Below are 21,160 nucleotides of genomic sequence, written 5' to 3'. Positions count from 1 at the left end.
TACACAGATACCAGAAAAAATAATTAAATCTCATAACTTTCTCATTTGAGCATTACAGACAAATAGAAAGAACATTTCTCAAGGCTTTAGAGGCAGAAATCTTTACATTTCTCTGCCTAATAAAGACCAATTGTCATGAAATAATTTCAATCTGGATCCTTAACATCGTAACTGAAGCTCTCACTGTTGAGGAGGAAAAAAAAGACTATGATATAGCAACATATGCAACCGCTTCAAGATCCTAACTAAAGGTAAAAATATCATCTACTTGAATTACCTGTACATCCCCCAGGAGCTGAATAGTTTAAGTTACTATAAATTGTAAACATAGACATGAAAAAGAACATCACTAATACTGAAAAGTTTTTTTATGTGCCTCTCATAGAAAGCTGCTTAGAGACATCTTAGTCTTCTTGATTATTTAAATATGAATTTGCCATTTTTCCATTTGAACTGTTTATACATTAAAACACCAAATTTATTTTTATGGTATTTTTGTTTATGAATGTTTATGTTATCCTGTTATCCTACATGGCTGAAGAGGTTTTAAAACTGACTTAACATAATTGATGGTATACAAAGATGTTTATGCTAGAATGAATCTCTTGCACATTTAAGTGTTGCTGAACTTCTACTCATACTTCCACATGCACACAGAGAAAAATTTTCAAGAAAGTCAGATACGTAAATTAGAACTGAAATTGAAAATTATAAAAAACTCATGTTTTTTTCTAAAAAAAATGAACTGAAATCAATGGAATTGTACTAGTTTTATTAAACAGAATAAATGTGGCTCCACAAGTTCAGCAGTGCTTCCGCCCCTCCTGTATACACTTGATATATTAGCTTGTTCACTATGAAGAAAAGAAGAAATTCATTGTGAAATACTAAGTGACAGGAGTTATCATTAAAGTTGATTAGCACAATTTGCTGAATAACTGTATTACTGAAGAAATTTCTTTAATGCTACAGACCTCAAAAAAATGTCTCCGAATTTGTACAGACTGACAGAAATGTACTGCAATGCTCATTAGCTTTAATATTCACTTCTAAAGCTTGTATTTTTTATCAATATACTCATGACATGATATAGATAATCAGATTTACACAACAAGTTTTGAAATACAGGTTTCTTCTACTTTTTCTACAACAGAAAAATGGTATGACTAACATAGACTGAGACCTGGGTCCAAAATCTGAGTCTGTGGCCATGGCGCATACTCACAAAATTAAAATTATTTTTGAATAATCACCACTGCTTTTCTTCTGTACTACATCTATCTCCACCATTTGTTATTATCAGGAAGTACACCAATGATCTTGTTGGATTAACTCAAGTTACAAGAGCAATACTACATAGAAAGGAATCACTGGAAAAAGTAACCACTTGTAAGTGACAATTAAGTTACTGGTTCACTTTCAGTTCTGGGAAACAGCAAAGCCTGTTCCTTTGGTGGATTTTCTTAGCCATACTTATTTGCATCTTTTCCTATTCTCATGTGATTTCTAGTTTTCTGTTAAATGAAAGTAAATAGGAGTAGGACAGACTCTCAGTTTACTTTTTTATACACTGTGCCATTTTTCAAACATTACTTAAGTGATTGGGTTTTAGTTGAATGCTGATGGTTACCTTTCTATCTGCAATTCTGCTAAACAAAGGAGTATGGATCCAGTCTTGCACAGAACAATACTTTTTGCAAAGAATTTTGATTTAAAGAGAAGACGAGTTCCCAGCAGCCCTAGAAGTGCCTGTACTAGACTATTCCCTCCATTTTCAGTTCCAAACATGGTGGATCTTTATAGTAGTAATAAATGATCATAGTAAAGACCTATCATCAGTGTTATAACTACAAGTCTAAAGTCTAGTGTCAAGCAGCTCTGTACCAAAAAGGAATTAAAATGCTTCATTCATGCAGCATTTCTACAGACACAACCTCCAGGGGTGAACTGTGGCAGCCGTAAATTGAAGCTTTTAGATTGAAAAGTTTATGCACTACAAGAGCAGTAACTGTACAAGTTGCAAGCATTCACTCCCATTATGTTTCCTATACTTTTTGACTAAGCTTGACCTATCAGAGTTCACTATTACATTTTTATCAACATTGCTCTTTTAAGCATACATATGTACACATGCAACACATGTTTTCTCACTATTACTAAAAAAAGATTTAGGTGTTCAGAATCAGAGTGTGTGTGTGCGCGTGTGTATGTGTATGAGTGAGGCATGGCTCATAATTATTTCCTCTTGCAGGCAGATAGTATCTGATTTCAAATGAGGTTAGAAGGAAAACAAAGGTAAGCTTGAAGCGTTTCAGTTCAAATTGTCTTATGAGGACTGAAGAGAAGTTAAGATGTAAACTGTAAGGTTCCAATCTACCCCCACGCTGGACCAAAGCCAGGATTGCAAGTATGAAGTGTGTAGTTTAAGGAAGGTTTGCACTTGGATTTAAATGTTAAGGCTTGGAAAGAACTGTAGTATGTGTAGTAATTCTAAAAGAAGTATTTAAATAGCTTAAGTTCTTGCCATTTGTACTGAAAATCTAAAAATGCACTCACCAAAGAATCCAGAAAGCAGCAGCAAATTATAAACAGACCAAAACCAAACAAATGCAAAAACTAGCAGGGAGAAATGCTAAAAAGTGAATTACATTTAATAAATAGTTTTAATTAAAAGGATATTTTAATGTTTTGGATGCTTAAGCATGAAATGTATTTGTGATTTATATATGTCAACTTTCATTCCATACAAACTCTTCCAGTTTGTGCTTTGCTTATGAAATGGCAGAGGCTATTTTTATTTTTACTCAGTTACAGAATTAAAAACTAACCATTTTTGATTTTTACAGATTGCTGTAATTTTCAGAATGCTGAAACCTTTATAATTTCATGAGTTTCTTTTAGAAAAGAATGATAAATAATTAACTTAATGATAAATTATTCTAACGAGAACTTAATAACAGAACCATTAAATACCAAGATCTATTAGAGAACAGTCTGCAATCATTACTAGTAGGCTATGATAAAATGCTCGTAGGAATTTGGACATGTTATTATAAATTGTACTACTAAAAATATCTTCGAAAAAATAGAAAGAAGTCATTACAATGGATTAAAAATCTTAGCTGAAAACCAGTCCTTGAGACAGACTTTGACATATATTCTTAAACAATCAGTCTTTAATAGCGATTAGTAACTTCTAGCTATGGTGAGACATATTCAGCAAAGGGTATTTTGCTCCTTTAAGAGTTTCGGCATATACATTCAGTTAATTAGATTCTGTAATATGGGCTAAGATATTTCACTCAGTAATGAAAGTTAACATTAAAATTAGACTAATAGAGAAAAAAGACCACTAGTGTGCTTTTTTTTCCCTAACCAAATGAAATTGGAGCAATCAAAATATCCCTTAAATTCAAATCAACAAATTTAGCAGGACATTATTATGTCCGCTTTGCATGGCATAGTAGAGCCATCTTCACCTCCACATAGTGTTTTTCAAAACGCATACATATTATTGTGTATCTTAACAAGGCACAGCTCAGATAGTGGAAGCAGGAGCGCCTAGTGGATAGAAAACACAATTCTTTGCTTTGCTTTTCCTGAAAATTCTGGGGATAAAGTACAAGTGTGGTTTCACAGTTCCTTTACTGTCTTATCAAACCCTTAACAACTATCAGGACTCTGAAGAATGAAGAAGATCTAAGGAGCACAGAAATACAGAGTGCACCTCATAGAAGGAAGGATGGGGTTAAAAGAAGGTCAAACCTTTATTTCTTTGTGAGAGCTGTGTGTATTCTACTCACTGTATCATTTGCCAGCTTTAATCCTACCTAGGGAGGAGAGACACTGAGCACTAATTGAATGGGAATTTTAAGAACTTGTTAGGCATTTGATCTGGAAATCAAATGTACAAAACAACATTTACTAAATATTTTGAACACATGTAAATATCCTGCATACCACCTGCAAACAAGTAATTTTGCTTTGAGACTCCAGTAGGACCTAAACCTTTCATGAACCAGCTTAAGGCTTTTGTAACACATAAGCTAACCCATCTAGACACTTACTTGTATCTCAAGAATATGATCTTTCTTCATATTTGCACAAAAAATAAAACCGGAACATTGTGTAAATGCAGCTTTTCATTAAGGAACAAGAGTATCATTCTTTTGTACTGTAAGTCATTAATTCATTTTGCCTCACAATATTGCCCAGGTTGGGGGAGGGGGGGAAAAAAATCAAGGGAAATTTGATTAACATAGAAATCAGAACTGATTATTAGATAAAAACATGGGTAAGATCTAAGACTACTTTCTGAGAATCACTGAATGGGAAACTCAACATTAACAGTTGTAGTTGATTCACTCTTTTTTTTTTTTATTAATATCCTGTTACTAACAATAATTGATGATGAAAAACAAATGTTCTCCTGCTATCTTGCATAGTTATTTTCATTAACTAATTGAAGAATACAGCAAGATTCCAAGAAGATGCAAGATCCACTATTGGAAAAACAGCATTACTAAGCCTTTTTCAGAGAGAGAATCCTGAGAGTAAGTGACTGCTGCAATTTCTTTGCAAACAGACATCCTTTCAGAGAAGACGTTCTAAATCTCATGTCATCTCCCTTTCAGTTTTTATCATTCCTTTTCCTACTTGTATTTCACAACACACGAAGTGTGCTGAAACACAGATGGTGTCACCTAGTACTACATTTACAGATTTAGCTCCATCTCTAAAATGAACTCTCATTAAGACTCAAATTTACAATCTCAAAATTTTACTCAAATTTTACAATTACAAACATACATTCTGGATATTAAGTCAATAAACATCTTAACACCAAAAACTTAGTGCTGAGATCATTTCATTGTGCCAGGGTTCCTGACATATCTAATTTTAAAGCACGTAGTTAAATATACAATGAACAGTATGAAAGGGTATTAAGCTGCTGATCATGCACTTATATAGCATCCTTCATTCTAGAGAATAACCTTGCCAATCATTAAAATGCAACTACATCATTTAAAAACAAGAGTTATTTAGAGATAACATAACAATAGCTTACACAATAAAGCTTTCAATTAGAATTGAAAGAGCACTTCTAGACTACTACATTCATTTACTCTTCTACATAGTTGCAGGCAACTGTAATAAAATTGTTTTCATCCATTCTTCAATCACTATCCAAAACGGCAGACTACCGAGGGTCCTTGCTCCTTTTCTCAATTTCAGAAAAACTTTCCAGAATCTCATTTCATTGCTGATTAAAAAAACCCTCTTTCAAATTTTACCACAAATTGATTTATGGATGCTTGTATGGATGTTTTTTCTTGAATAGCATTGTTCTTTACCTTAAAAAGTTCTTTCCCTTCCTGGTCTTTACAGCCTCTATCTATGAAGAAAAAGAAAGTCATTCTCCTCTCATACCTAGCTGGCTATATTAACCAAATTAAAAACCTTTATACAATCTCTTCATTTAAGACAGATACTGCAGTATCTTTTTCTCCCATTACATTTTTTTAATGCTCAATGAATGTAAATTCACATTTGATGACTGTAACTGACCTATTTATTGCATGGTATTTCAGACAAGGTGTTACCAATGTCAAGACAATGGCATTAATACACTATTTCTCCTGGAAACATGTTCCTGATTAACTCCAAGTTCATCTTTGCCATTTTGAGTCACATCGCCTCCATGGCTCTCAGTCAACTTGGGACTAATTACTACATTCTGACTTTGGGATTCTTGCCACTTGCTATTGAGTAACATCTAGCTTACAGCAGGCATTATTAAAAGCACTGTTATTGCTTTCTGTTCTAACAAATGACCTCCAAATTCTAATCCTCAAAAACAGACAATCCCCCCAACTCAGTTTTCTCTAGCTTATCTAGCATTTTTCTATACAAAACTGGATCAAGTATTTTACAGATATTCAGACAGCTGGATCAATAGTTGGACTGGCAACATTTCCATTGTCTGAAAAACTATTTATCAAAGGCAGAACATTAGCATGACTTACTCTTCATAAAGTTATACTGCATTTTATCTAACACTACGTTTTTCCCATGTCTTTAATTATCCTTTCCTCTCTAAACTACCTCCAAAGCGTTACCTCCTATAGACTAGTAAGCTTTTCCTTTAAGTTATCCAGTTTTGCTTCCATCCTGAATATTTATATCTATATGTTTGTTATGGTTGGTTTCCTTCCCTTCCCCTATGTTCTTTACTACTACTTCTTACGGAAAACTGCAAGAACCAAGTATTTCTTGGCCAGTGATCATCTTAAGTTTCATTTTATCCTGTTTTCACTGTATGACAGTCCCAACTCTCTAACTGAAGAATCATGTATCATGTATAAAACAACTAAGAAAAAATGAAATTTACTTCCCTTTTTATTTCAAGTAAACAGCAGAAAATATATTATTCACACAACTTCTGGTATAACTATTAATTTAGTAAACAGGTAAAAATACTGCAGTATATTAGTGCTTCTACATAATTCTATAAGAAAGGAAGTAAAGATTTACAAGGTACTGACAGAATTATTGCCTGTTGCTACTGCTAGGAAAAAAATAAAGAGTTTGTGTGATGGTAATTTAGAATGTAGAACTTTTTTTTTTTCAAGTTTCTTACGTTGTTATATTAAAATCTAATAAGCAAGAAGGAGGAAGAGAAAAGCAAATAAGGAAATTGGATGATGATAAAATGATCTTAACAGCTAGTGGTGGGTTGTCTGATTTAATTAATTTCTTGCTTAAAGTACTTTTTTTTTTTCTTTGATCTTCAGAATTGTATTAATGTTCCTTGGTTAGACCAGATTCCACGTAATAATAATCTTTTATTTCTAACTATTTCAATTTGTAAGCTGCTTTCCTTTGATACTTTTTGAACATTTTTTTAACTCTTAACTACACTGAAAAGTTATTTGAAAAGTAAAACAAATGGTCTTACTTTGTGAATATTGTTAATATACCGGTTTAGGAAAAAAAGAAGAACATGAATATAGCTACGTCCTAGTTGATGCTTCTTTACTTAGTACAGCTAATGATTTATATAAAATGAGTACATAAATTATAAGTAATAACAACTATTTTGAAAACATACAGCCAAAATATTCTAGCCACATCAATCCCAAAATGCTTAATGCCACACATCTAGAAATTCAACAAGTGTCATGGTCAGCATAATTACTCCTCTGTGATAGCTTTGCAACACCAGAGAAATGCCTAAGGATTAGAATTGCTGTTATCTGTGGTGACTGCAATGGATGGCAGGGACTGTACAACTCTTTCCAACTCTGCATCTTCTCCAAGGTGTTTAAAAGCTTCCTCCTCTTACAGTTTCAAAATAGGTCATGATTCTTCTCTTTAAGTGGACTTCCTGGTGGAAAAAAGCCAAATTTAAATTGAAACTAAAGTTGTTGTTTTAAAAGGAAAAAGTCAATTAAAAAAAAAAAAGTGTCTTAGTTTCGTTTCCTCACAGAATCACAGAACGGTTGGGTTTGGAAGGGATCTCTGGACATCATCTGGTCAAATCCCCCGCTCAAGCAGGCTCACCTAGAGCAGGTTGCCCAGGACCCAGTCAATCAGGTTTTCAGCATCTCCAAGGATGGAGACTCCATATTCTTATATGAATGAAAAATGAAAACAAGTCTTCAAAACCAGGCAAACAGCAGTAACGACTATGTTTCTCAGCGGGTGACTATTTTAGCATGGGAGTACTGCCATATGCATGAATGAATATGCTTCTGCTGTACAGTGGTGTAACTCAATGTTAAATATGCAAAGTACTTCAGTTAGGAATTTGTAGAGGTTGTTGAAGAGGGACATGCTTTATAATGAAAAACTGAAAGTACATAAATTACTTAGCTTACCAAAGAGAAGGTGAAGAGATAACTTGATTAGATCCTGAAAATATCTAAATAAGAAATAGGCTAAGCAATCAAACAGCTAAAAATATATCAAGATCAAAGGACTGGAAGCTGATATTAGACAAAGGTAGACTACAAACCAAATGTACCAGGATTTTTTTTTTTTCTTCAGCAATGAGAATAATTAACTACCGGAACAGTTTATCACAGGCTGTGAGAACATCACTGGAAATTTAAGAATCAAATGATCTTAGTAAATGAGCAAACATGAATTTATCTGCAAAATACATTGGCCTAGTTTAGTTAAAAATCAGATGAGATGATATCAATAGTTACAGGATCTTAATCTATTTTAAAAAATGCACACTTTCTCTAATCAAGAAAGCATTTTCACTGGTAGCAATATGAAAAGGTTGTATCTAATCATCATCTTCAAAATAGATTCTTTCAAAACACATTATGTTGAACAGAATTTATATTTGAAAGACTACCCAAACACTAAAGAAAATTCAATCTTGAGAAAATGTCTGTTAGGACAACAAGGATAAATCTTGTGGTATGCAGAATATCTGAAAGATACCAAAATCTGGATAAAGTACATTTCTGCAACATTAATTGCATTTTGCTCCCATGTATACATTTTATGAAAGCACAGAACCTCCCTTACAAATGAACAGGTAAAAGCAGAAAAAAGAACTAACACTTGCACCTATACTTTTATCACCTGTACTTCTAATGCACTATGTATGCCCCTATGGAAAACTAATGTGAAACCAGAGACAGGCTAGATATATTATAAATAATATTTTAACAATCTTGAAAGCTCTGTAATGAGTAAGGAAGTGCTTAGGATACTATGGGTAATATTCCTCTCCTCACAATACAATGCTGAATGCTTCTTTTGAAATAAATTGAGCAGAGTGATTAATTGAAGAAATACGGGAAAGCTCCACTGCTTTCCGCTCTGCAACAAGGGGGAAATACGAGCCATCACAACTAGTTATAAACAAATGCAAGCTGTTGCTGCATTTTTATTTTAGAAGGAATGAAAATTTGACATTCAAATAAAAAAGTGAATAAAATCTTGAGCAAAAGTCTTGGAAAAAAGAAAGATAAAAGGAAAGGAAGGCATTTAATCTCTAGCCCCACTGGTAGGATTAGAACTCAAATCTGTAAGGCAACTTTCTGAAAACAATATGGTGGTGAAAATGGCACTGCCAGGCAAGAAAAATGGCTGGAGAACACTGTGAGAGAGGTATGAAGGCAGGTCAGCTTTGACTAACTATAATTTCAAACTGTGCTGTATTTATTTCTGCACCTGTATTTTATGTATATATTTCTTTCACAATTTTGCTTCTACCTCTACAGTCAATAAAATAATTATTTGTCATACTTAAGCATGTTAATATTAAAAGTGAACCCAACTAAAGCTGACAGACTTGAGGCAATATTTCTTCAGAAATAACAAATCTGAAACAAGACGTGTGGACAGGGAAAAAGACAAGACTGCAGGTCCCCAAAAACAAGCCCAGGTGATTAAAACACTTGCTTCTGTCGAGCTGCAAAGTCAATGCAAAGGCTACTATGACCAAGTGTTGAGTTCTAGTGAGAACTCAATGCAGGTACAAATCCATGCTCCTCTACTTGGTGAGCAAGACGGCTTACAGTTTTGGAAAGCCTGCAAAACCACCACAAATCCTTTTATAGCTTTACTCAACCTCCTCTGCCCCCATTTCAAAGGGGTTACACCTCATTTTGCAAACTGGTACTACTAGTATTAAATCACTGATTACAGAGAAATTTAATGACCTGAAATCTTTGAATTATTCTAGTCAACTAATGAAAATAATGGTAATTACAGGCATGATACTGATCATGACAATTCATGATAACAGGTGAAGAAGGAACAGACAGAAGTGCAGCTTGTAGTATGACTTGTTCACACAGCAAGACACACCAAAAATGACTAATAGGGCATACTTAAAGATCAAAAGGGATACTTAAACCCTTAAAATTCCCAGTCCATGGGGGCAGAAGGGTTAGATACAAACCTCCAAAACATACAAAACACTCAGTATTACTGGCTGGCTCTCCAAAGTCACAATGAATAAAGAATGAGATTTTCCCAACCATTGCAGAGGAAGAATAAGTTTCCACAAGAAACAGCTTGCCATTTATCTCTTTTCTTAGCCTGTTATAAACTTCAGAATTAATAATTAGTGGAGGGCTTTTAGGAAGAAGCTATTTTATGCCACTTGACTCAGCTGTTGGCACAGTGCCATTAGAGAGAAAGGGATTACAAGTACCAAAAACCTTGGGCCTCTTGTAATAATACACATGAAAACAGAGTTGCTGCCCAGAATGCCAGTTCTTGAGTAGCTGAATGAGGAGGTTTCCCCTACTGGACTCAAGATTAAGTCAGATCTGTCATTTGAAGAGTATGTTTGACAGAGAAAACCAGTCTAATGCATTTTTCAACTTGTAACTATGACAACTCATAAAACCTCTCTAACGTAGCTAAGAGCTACACTTTGCACCAACATTTTAAGTATAACTGAATAAATTTACTACTTTAAGAGAAAATATTTGCTCTATAATTATAAGAATTTAATAGTTAGGCTTTCACATTTCCATCTCACTCAAAGGACAAAGAAACAGAAAGAGGTTTCATAGCTTTGCTCCTGCTGTGTCCAGTTGGAGAGGGTTCTGAAAAAGAGGAAGTTAAATGGCTACATTATAAACATTTCAGAGAAATTATTGTCTTCATTGTAACAATGTTATTCACGCTAAACACTAGGAAATACAAGTGTTCCATAGCACCTATAAGCCCCAGTATCACTGATGCCATTCTGGTTTTGGAGGAAAAGTTCTTATGCCTTACGATACTACTGGGACAAAAGTTAACTGCAGAGTTTTCAGTAAAATAATCTTCAACACTGGAACTGTCCTATAAGTTAAGAAGGCAGCAGCTTGCATCATCACAAAATAGGAAAAGAAATGTAGTCATTCAACTTTGAATGAGGCTCGGCTCTCTCATAGGCTTTTAGAGCACACTTACAATAATTTAATCTAAGAAAACTGTAATTCACTCTTCAGTGAAGTTGTGTGTGTTGTAAGTCAGGATACAATTCTATGAATACTTGCAGAGATGCATTATTCCTGTATTTATATGTAAAATGAAATGTGGTTTGTTGCATACACAGTTATACAATACTTGCATAACTGCATACAGCTGAGAAAGAAATATAGTGGCTGCTGTGACTTCTTCACCTGACTCCTGCTCAGGCTTTGGGTCTAACGCACAGCTCATGCTAAGGTCTAATGTATGCTGGGAGCAGCACCGTTAGGCTGAAGCGAAAGCAACACGCACACCAGATACTCGAGGATGAAAAACAATGAGGTCTGCTGTCCTTGCAGTTATAGTTAACTTCTTGTTAACACCTGATAAGACTGAAACTCTTGGGAATTAAGTAAATCATCTGGTAACTGAAACAACTAATAGGGATGGTATAGACCAAAATTCCAGGCTGGTAGGTACAAATACGTCAGCTCACACAAACAGCCTTTGAAGTGGATCCACCAGCAGCTGGACTGCTGAGCCTCTCGTGTTTGCTGGTACAATTCAGGGGACATCCGCATCATGACGGAGGAGGAAGGATGAGCACTCTCACCATCGTTTAGGTAACTATTTTGCTCATAAGCGCGTGATATTAACAAATTATCCAGTTAACGAATCAGTGAACTAGCAAGTTAAGTAACTAGAGAACTAACAATTTAAGCTAGCCTACAGAGACGGGATTAATTCCTTGCTTGCTTGTTTGTTGTTTTTTACTTAATGAGCTCATAAAAAATAAAGTTTGTTTCACACAGCATGCTGTCCTGTAGATTTGACAGCAGCACCATGACAGCAGCACATTTAAAAGCATGCAAATCATGTGCTAGAATACCTTCGACTCAGCATACATTTCTGCATATACATGCTTATGGGATACTAAACAGTTTAATGGTTTCACTGACTTTATAAAACTGCTCATTTGCTTAAAAATAAATCTGCATACAAGAACACACAAAAGCGAAACCTTACAGATTTCTATCAAGATTTTAATCTTGTCTTGCATGCTTCCTCTCCATCCAATCAACGTTACTCAGACTATACGGCCGCTACAGCACTTCTGCATTTTGAATATGAATCCCAGATTAAAGAGAATGCAGATTAAAGAGTATCTGTTTAAGAGAAAAGGTTAAACTAGCTGGCAAAACCATAATGAAAAGTCTAAGAGTTTTAATCAATACAATCGCTATAAACTGCAGATGAAACATTCTGTGATCTCCTTATATAAAGAGTATGACAATGAACAGCAAGTATTCAAAATGTAAGTTTGGCTTAACCCTTCTGGGCTTGTTAATCACTCAACTTGTGCCTTTTCTCATTAGGCATCAGCAGTGATCATGGTATTTTAGAAGGCATAAATAGTAATATAATTTGGCACAGTTAGCTGCTGAGAAGAATTATTATCTTTTAACATCAGGAGTAGACAAAGCCTGCAAAGCAGAATTTGCAAAATACTTACCACAGTTTGATGGTTGACCTGGATCACCTCATCTCCAGCATGGATTTTCTTACACTGGTCAGCAGGAGACTAAGGACAACAGATAACAATTAACTTTACATTCAGGGTTGGGGGGGAGTAAATGGTGAAAGAGGCAAGAAAACTCTGTCTAAGGAAATATTATTAACAAATAATAATTAGCTATATTTATAAAAGCTGTATTTATAAGGAATGTTTTTCCTCATTATAGATGATAATTCAATGATAAAATAATCTGGACTCTCACTTCCACTTGTGATATACAATCTTACCGACTGGTTAAACTATTTTAGCATCTTTACCTAACAGAGGAGAGAGTACTGAGCCAAGAGCTGTCACAATCTTATCAGGACTATACTGAGTCAATGCAAGTCCCACATCAGTAATTTTGTTAAACCAAAAAAATGGTGAGCTTACTGCATGTACATGGACAGGGCTGGCACAACTACATATGTAACAGAAAAGCAGGTCTCATACAGTCCTTTATATAGCAGTTGTGATTCTTAAGCGCACTGCAGGTCCTTGCAAACACACACTAGCTCCAGTACTTCCAAGACAGTACTAGATGCACCATATGAACACAGAAAGTGGTAGTATACTAATGGATAGAGTATTCAGGGGCTAGTTCTTTAGGATATATAATACTCCACTTTCATAATTTCAGAACCTTTAAGCTGAGCAACTACCTTATTCTAAATACAGCTTCTTCTGTTCACATTAAAACAATTAAATCCCAGTGCCCAATAAGGTATTTAAACACAGTCCGCTACTGCTTAGGAAAACACCATTAAATGCTTCAAGTGAAAACAGATCATAAAATCTGCAAGACAAACAAGATTAGCTCTACAATTAAAATTACTACAAAATGTAAATAAATATTCTATCACAGATCTCTTGAATCAAAATCAAGTTAAAGGGAGGTTTTAAATAAGACTTTCCTACACATTAGTCTTATGGACCTAAGATCCAGAGGGCTGGCATAAGCAAGAAGCTAACTTTTCACATTGTTTCTTACTGCTTTCTTGACACCTAGTGTCAGAATTGACTGAAATGTATTATCATCATAGTAACACAAATAAGAGGCAAGAACTGTCATTATGATCTGACATTCTGATGTATATCTGACAAGACATGCAGGTCAGTAGTCATGCTGAAGAGGTACAGTAAAAACACTCAGAAGAGTACTTAAGAGCTAATTCTACCAAACAAGGTTTTCTTTCTTGGATGTAATTGTGAAAAAGTTGTTTGTATTTAAATAGGAAAGAAAAATATGTGCTTTGGGGACACATACATGTGGCATTTTTCAGAATTTAATTTAAGCTAAAAGAGGGTATCTGTTGTTAAAGTACTAGTATCACATCTGTCTTCATTATTTTCTTATTATACACAGACAAAAGTAGCACTGCTTTAGGAAGTCACCAAAAAAACTAACACAAGTGACATCCAGCTTGTGAGATACATAGAGAAGTATTTCATTTTACAACTGAGAAATCATGGCCACTTACTTACATTGTGCACTAGCTTACAAAAGTCTTCTACTGACATAGAGGAGGCCGATTTGGAATAAAGAGAAAATAACCAGAAAAGATTTAAAGAGCTGAGACATCACTTTAGAAAGTAAATCAAAGCAGAAGTTAGTTAATGGGGAATTAGACCAGCCAGGAGACTTGGACAAGGCTGAACGTTTACTCCATTTGTAATCTATAGCGTTAGAGAGCAGAGGACAGATTGTTCCATCTCAAACAATGCAGAAAGCATTTAAGGAAAAACATTCTTGGAGTAACAGTTCAAGTTCACTGTCCAAGTAAGCAGACAGCTCAGAAAGGCAGAAAAAGAGCCTTTAGCAGCAAAGGAGATTGGTCTAGCTGTAATAGTGTTGAAGAAATTCCTCACAGAAAAGATACTATGTTATCAAAACACAGTTCAGTTCTGGATGTGTTTTGGAGTCAGCCTACAACTAAGTCGCACATGGCACGAGCCAGGTAGAAATGTGAAGGAAGAGAAGACTTAGCTGAATTCAAAGATGACTTGTAGAGACTTCATGATCTTGCTATGTACCAATCAAGACTTCCAGGAAAAACTGGCAAGAGCTCTTCAGCCAGACAATCTTCACCAACCACACATTCCACCCATCATTTCCATTTCTTTTGTGGATGGAGTTTATAAATGTAAGAGGGGAAAAAAAAACACAAACAAAAACAAACAAACCAAAAAAAAAAACACAGAAGGAACAAGGACAACAGAAACGATGCAACAAAGGCCCAAGCAGCCACTGGGAAGAAAACGACTGTAATCACTTTTGAGCAGAGTGCCAGTGAAAAGACTCCGTCTATGAGAACATCAATTTACTATCCAATGGTCAGCATCTGCTGACTAATCAATAGATTCTGCAGTCTATACAGCTGCTAGAGAGCATTAGGAGACATCACTAACTATTCCATCAGTAAGAAATAACATACTGGGTATTTGCCCTATTGGCTTGTTATTACAGGTATCATTCCAAGCTTAGCTTTATTTTTGGCCTACTGCTTGCTGATCACTCCTGACCTCACTCTGCTCCCTCCCCAAAATGAACCATGTTCTGACTCTTCACCTTCTTTATCTCTGCTTGCTCTTGCACGACACAGGGCTTTTGTGTCTCCTGCAGTTGGCAGTCCAGCCCTTGAACTAAACTGCCCATTTCCTGTTCGTTACGAACAGATACCATCTCCTATTATCTGAATTCTTCTGCACTAAAATAAACAGGATTTTACCTATGTATTTTATAAGATAGCATGAAGAAATACCTGGCTCCAGTGTCAACTTTTCTTCTTAAAGTAAACATACAGAATTTTGTCTAACTGCTCTTTTCTACAGGACTAACAGCATTATTAGCCAACAGAACCACTCAAAGATTTTTTTTATTTTTTGGTTAAACAGCAGGATATTTCATTTCCATTTCTAGAATCCAATATGAATACAAAGTATGTTGCTTTAAACAGTGAATGAAAGGTAAGCTGGAAACAGTAAAAGTAAAAGCCATTATTCCTGATGAGTTCAACTTCAATTGACATTAGTTAGAAGAGCAAAGGCCTGGTTCCTTCTCTTTTTAGCTCTTTTCCTGACTTAGATGAGGCTGAGCTAATTATTATCTTTTAAAATTAAACACTGGCTCTGAGGTCAATTATCCCTTCAAAAGGAATGAAAAATCAATTTGCTGAAATGCCAAAAATTAAATGTCTTTGAAGCTGGTTATTCTGCACATGTGATTACAGCAAAAACAAAAAAGCAACTTCTTATGGTGTTGTCTTATCAAAAAGTTTTGAAATTTAGTCAAAATAAAAATGTAAGTTTTAATGGCTGGCACTTCTAGTAACTCCTCCCTGACCCTTTAAATTATAAGGTCCTTTACCAAGAAGATTTTTCTTGTTTAGCACAGTAAATTCCATAAGAAAACATTAATTACATTTTTGAACTAAAATATCTATATATGTTGAGTTATTCATATGCAAGCACTATAAATCTTTTTTTTTTTTCTTTTCACTTCATCAGCATCCACAAAGGCATAGTCAAGCCCCTTTAAGTTCCCTGCATGTTCACAGAATGAACAGAGCATGCCCTTTCCTGACAGTTCTGCTCAGTTTCAAAGCCTCACATATATATTAATATAAACCTGTGGTGGAAAGTCCACCCAGAACTGAAAAAACAAGACAATTTAGCATGACTTTAATCCCTCAAAGTCATACAAGACTTGATCTAACTCACTGAAAAGTCAATATAAAAACTCCGCTGATTCTGTGAAGATTTGACTGGATGCTGGATCAGGATTAACTGAAAAGGTTTCAACCAAGTTTTATCAGGATAAAAAAAACGCACATGAAAAGACATGAGGCCTGCTTCAATGGTTGCATCAACATATAAGAAGTCTGTAGCCGGTCATAAAGGGTAATGTGAAGAAAATGCTACAGCTATTTACTACCAAGTGAGAGAGCGTCCACAGAAAAGATTTGCATGGAGACACTGGCAGTTATGCTAGTAGCAGTCTACCACAGAAGAAGGGTAATTCAGATAGATAGCCACAAAGTGACTGTATTTGTCTTAGTTTAACAACAGGACTCATAAAACAAGTGCAGATTAGAATACGTATACGGTGTAGACAGATTATCCCACAGACAACTCCCTTAGATAATTGTTTCCAATAAGGGAAAAACGTCTTACTGTAAGGTCTTGAAATGAAACTATGCTCAGACTAGTGGCAATACTATTATCCTAGGTGTATATGAATCTACTAATTTCTTTTAAACTGAATTTTAGAAATAACTTGAAATAAAGAAAGTTTCATGAAAATGGTAATAACTGAAGAATAGGATCTTGAAGGAAATTTTTCTACTACAGAAGGTAAAACATGGAAGATATTTTACAGGGTTCTTCTCTCAGACTGATGGTCAGTCAACCAGTTATGGAACAAACCCCTAGTTTTCCAGACAGAAATAACTTTCTCTTAATCTTTGCATCTGAGAGAAAGTTGTCAGAGTGGACTGTATTTGTTCTTTTCCTCAAATGGAACATTGATCATACTTTAAGAAACACTTTAAACATAAATGGGTTATATTTTAAAATCATAAAGATCATTTAAAAAAATTGGTTTCCTTCCCCTCACTTCATAATTTATTTTTAAAACCTAATCTTGCTTTGGTTATCATAAAACAACATTTCTCCAACTTTGAGCTCTATTTAATAATGTCTTTAGGCCCAGGCCACTAACTACAATATATAATTAAGACACAAGATACAGTGTAATAGGAAGCCTCAAAGAAAGTTCAGGAAGCTAATGTTATCTGTTTTCTTGATCAAACAATTCCCTCCCAAAGGAGACAAACACACAGAGCTTTCAATAGTTCTCTTAGGAGATTAGCCAACATTAGAAGATGCTATAGAAGATTTTCCTGACAGAGATTTCTGACTGGCTACTCTCATTACACACTTTTTTCTTAGCCTCCTGATCTTAAGTAATGTTCTCTCCTGTATTAACAAATTACGGACAGAGGCCTGAGCTCAATCCTGGTACCTGTTAGACCACTCTGTCACATAAGTGTCGAGGACTCTTCAGCCGGTATTGGTGACGAGTATCAGTTAAAAACTGTGCACCCTCTACTTTGAAGAACTACCGCAAGTTTGGTATAGATACACAGAACTGCTCTACAGGCACTGAATTAACATAGAAATACAGCAACAACTATGCTGTTATCAACTTTGTTATTACAAATATTCCTCTCCAGGCCTAATACTAAAAGTACTGAATTATGCTAACAGTGAAATTGAAACAGTTCAACATGACAGAAATGCAAAAAACCCATCCTATCATGCAAACTAATTATTTTAATAATCAAAATTCTTCTAGATAAAGACACTGTATAACACTTTGCTTTTAAAATTTAACAGTATTCCTTTAAAATACCAGAACTGTCACTTTGAGTGACAATATTTTAATAATGTTTGAAATAAAATATCAATTATGGCTTCACTAGATCTTAACAAATATACATGAAGTAGAAAGATTTCAATTGCCTGTGAAACAGCTGTATCGAGACACACAAAAAATTCCAAGGCACTGGTATCAGGCAAACTTCATGCTTCAGCTGTACATCTAGATACTATAGTTTGCTGAAGGAAAACATCAGTTGAATTATTCAGCTTTGAACAACTGTTTATGTAAATGATTTTATTTCCTATGCATGTAAGAATCTTGAAAAATAAAATATTACTATTTTAATCTACTCCCTTAAATGTGAAATAAATATTTTATTCACAGCAAGTTTCAGTCACAGGAAAGAAGAATGACACGTATTCTAATTCTTTTGTAATTCTTGTTAAAATAATTCATACAGATCTTCCCTCCAATATAATTAGAGGACTATTATTTTAAGCACATTCTCTGGGTTAATTTCCTAAGAAGAGAAAATTTTGTACATTCAACAAAAATTCATTTTATTGCTCTTTCTAATCCATCACACTCTCTGCTAACAGAAAGGCAAAAATTAACGATCACTAAGTTACAAATTCTGAGTTAGTTACAACATATTAGTGGTTCAAGAATTAAGGAAATTTAGTTATAATTCAACGATTTCAATTCTTATGATGAATTCACAAGACAAGATTACATCTAGTGTTTCCAGCCACAATAGTGCATCAACTTAAAACACTCTCCCAATGGGTACCAGTATGGCCAAGCGTTAGAAACACAGTCTTTAAACTAAAATTGCCTTTGATGCTTTAGATTTTTTAATAATTACTTCATCAGATAACTTTCTTTTTAAGTATTTTCCCCTCAAATGGCATTATACTTCTCAAATGAATGAAATTACAATGAAAAATTGGATTAATTTTAGCACAAGTAATTCATTCTATGACCAAAATCTGTTTTAATATAACCACGATAGTTCACCCATAAGTTTAATGACTCAAGATAAACATACAGTTATTGTAACACTTCTAAACACTGCCAATAATATTAATAAATAACCAATTTTTAAGTTTAATTTGTATTAGACTTCACAAACTGTGACACAGATCACAAGGCTTTCCTCAGGTCTGCACTGTCTAAACACTGATTGACCTAAAACTACACGATATAAAACTATCTGAATATATACAAAACAAGTAGGACACAGAAAGTATGAGAAACTCATCGATATGGGCCAGAATTCCAGTGAAGTACACCAGTAAGTATTTACATCTTAAACTAGTTGCACAGTGCTCTCTCTGGGTATCAGTATTACATAATTTCAGTATTAACCTTATAAAATCTAAGGCTGTAATTTATCCAGCTATAAGCTGTTAAATGATCCAGGACTGAAGTTCTCCCCAAAAGCAGACCATGTGAAAACCAGAAGAGTTAGGTCCTATTATCAAGTCTGTCATAATAATTAGATTTCAATAGTTGAAGTCAAACTATTTTTTCTAATTCATAACTATGTATTGCAAGTTAAGTAACAAGAAGGAAGTTTAGAACCTTTTTAGTCATTCTTGTCACAGTGATAATCTTTCTCTAGGATCACTCATACTGATTTATGTGCTGCAGCATTTCTGTGTGTTTTTAATTCAGATAATACTTCTACTACTGCCTAATACTTGTAGGACTACAATGAAAATGACAACACATTCTTCCTAGTCTCTCCTGTATCTTACTATAGATGATGGAAAATGTGAAAATACAGTGGTGCTTAACTCCTCCTAATACAACTCATTCAGGAACGGTTATTTTCATGAAAGAACTTTTCATATGTCCTCACACAAACGCTTAACAAAAATTATTTGTATTCTTAACTAACTTGTTTTTTAACATTTGCCGATTTACCCATCACTTCTGTTTACGTACGAAGTTCTATTTGCTCCTTTCCACAATCTCAATCTCTTCATTTTTAGGGATAGTCCTCCCAGTAACTACTGCGAGCTTTGAAAACCTTCTGGTTTAGCATTTAGATTATACAACAGTCTTTGATATCAAATACAATATTTTAACTTATCTTTCTCCATTATGTATGTCTTTTACACCCCCCATCCTGCATATTGCAACATTTTTAATATTTATTATTTTACAATCTATTTTATTGAATTGCCTTGACATAGAGAAGCTAATAATTTTTTCTGTAAGTCAATCCTACGATAAGCATCATCTCCAAAAAAACTGAGATGCCTAACAATTCTTCTGGAAGTCTACTGTACTCATTTTTCTAACATCTTTTTTTTTCCTGATAAATTTGGTAATTAAGACCAGACTTCACAAAAATTTTACTATCTATTCTAAAAAGAAAAAAAAACCACCTACCAGAAGAGTATTCATCATTGAAAGGCAATATTCACTTATTGCATAAAGTAGACTGACTGTATTTTATTAAGGGCAGGCCAAATGATAGTTATGCTTATCATTAACTCTGCAACGTTGTGATTACTCTGGTTGATACAAACATCTGAGGCAGAATTTTTATCTGTTATATCATTTTTACTGTCTCGTTGACAGAAAGCATATACACAAACATTATTAGAAAGGTATGTTGGAAAAACCATTGAGGACAAAGCTCTAGACTTTCATTGTAATATAACATTTATTTGTTACTTCATCACAGATATTTTTCTTTGTATATTTTCAAGGTTTCCAAAATTAGTAAGAAGGTAATATAAAAAATGATATACATACAAAAAGATAAAGGAAAACAAAGTATTAATAAATAGCGTCTTGATTTAAAGCAAGTTTTTGTATTATAAAATACACTACAAATATACAGAAAATACTTATATGCATGATAAAAAAGTCTTTTAAGGAAGCTTACATTTTCAGTTGTTCCTGTGATTACATGTAGCCCATCATACGTTGATTTGATATACATTCCCTGAAGAAAGAGCAAGAAGAAGAATTAGTATCTGTAGGTAACAAAGCAATAATGTTTGCACAGTAATAAAAAAGTATGCTCATTCTGGTTTAAGGTAAAAGACATTTCAACAGACTGGAAGGAACCATCGTTGAATACCATTTTCAAATCTAGGTTAAAACAAGTATATATCAAGACCAATTATAAACATCATAAGTTAACTCATTTTATGCTTTTTTTTTTAATTCTCTCTCTCTCTCTCTCACACACACACACACACACACACACACACACACTCCAAAGGTTTTGGGCAGAATTCAACACCCAGCATCAGCATAAAAGCAGG

At 34.3% G+C, this 21,160-nt stretch overlaps 1 protein-coding gene across 1 annotated transcript in view; it reads right to left on the bottom strand.

Annotated features, from left to right (window-relative positions):
* LOC112963831 (connector enhancer of kinase suppressor of ras 2-like) overlaps positions 1-21,160 on the bottom strand; it is a 254,744-nt gene that overhangs the window by 82,478 nt on the left and 151,106 nt on the right. Inside the window, exons 7-8 of the mRNA XM_026061261.1 lie at positions 20,776-20,835; positions 12,449-12,517 (exon numbers count right to left, since the gene is read on the bottom strand). Of these exons, the coding sequence (XP_025917046.1) occupies positions 12,449-12,517; positions 20,776-20,835 (129 nt within the window). The remainder of the gene's footprint in view (positions 1-12,448; positions 12,518-20,775; positions 20,836-21,160) is intronic.

The sequence above is a fragment of the Apteryx rowi genome, unplaced genomic scaffold (genome assembly GCF_003343035.1).
Source record: "Apteryx rowi isolate R43461 unplaced genomic scaffold, aptRow1 scaffold_179, whole genome shotgun sequence".
Lineage (NCBI taxonomy): Eukaryota > Metazoa > Chordata > Aves > Apterygiformes > Apterygidae > Apteryx > Apteryx rowi.
This window is presented reverse-complemented; position numbering and strand designations above follow the sequence as displayed.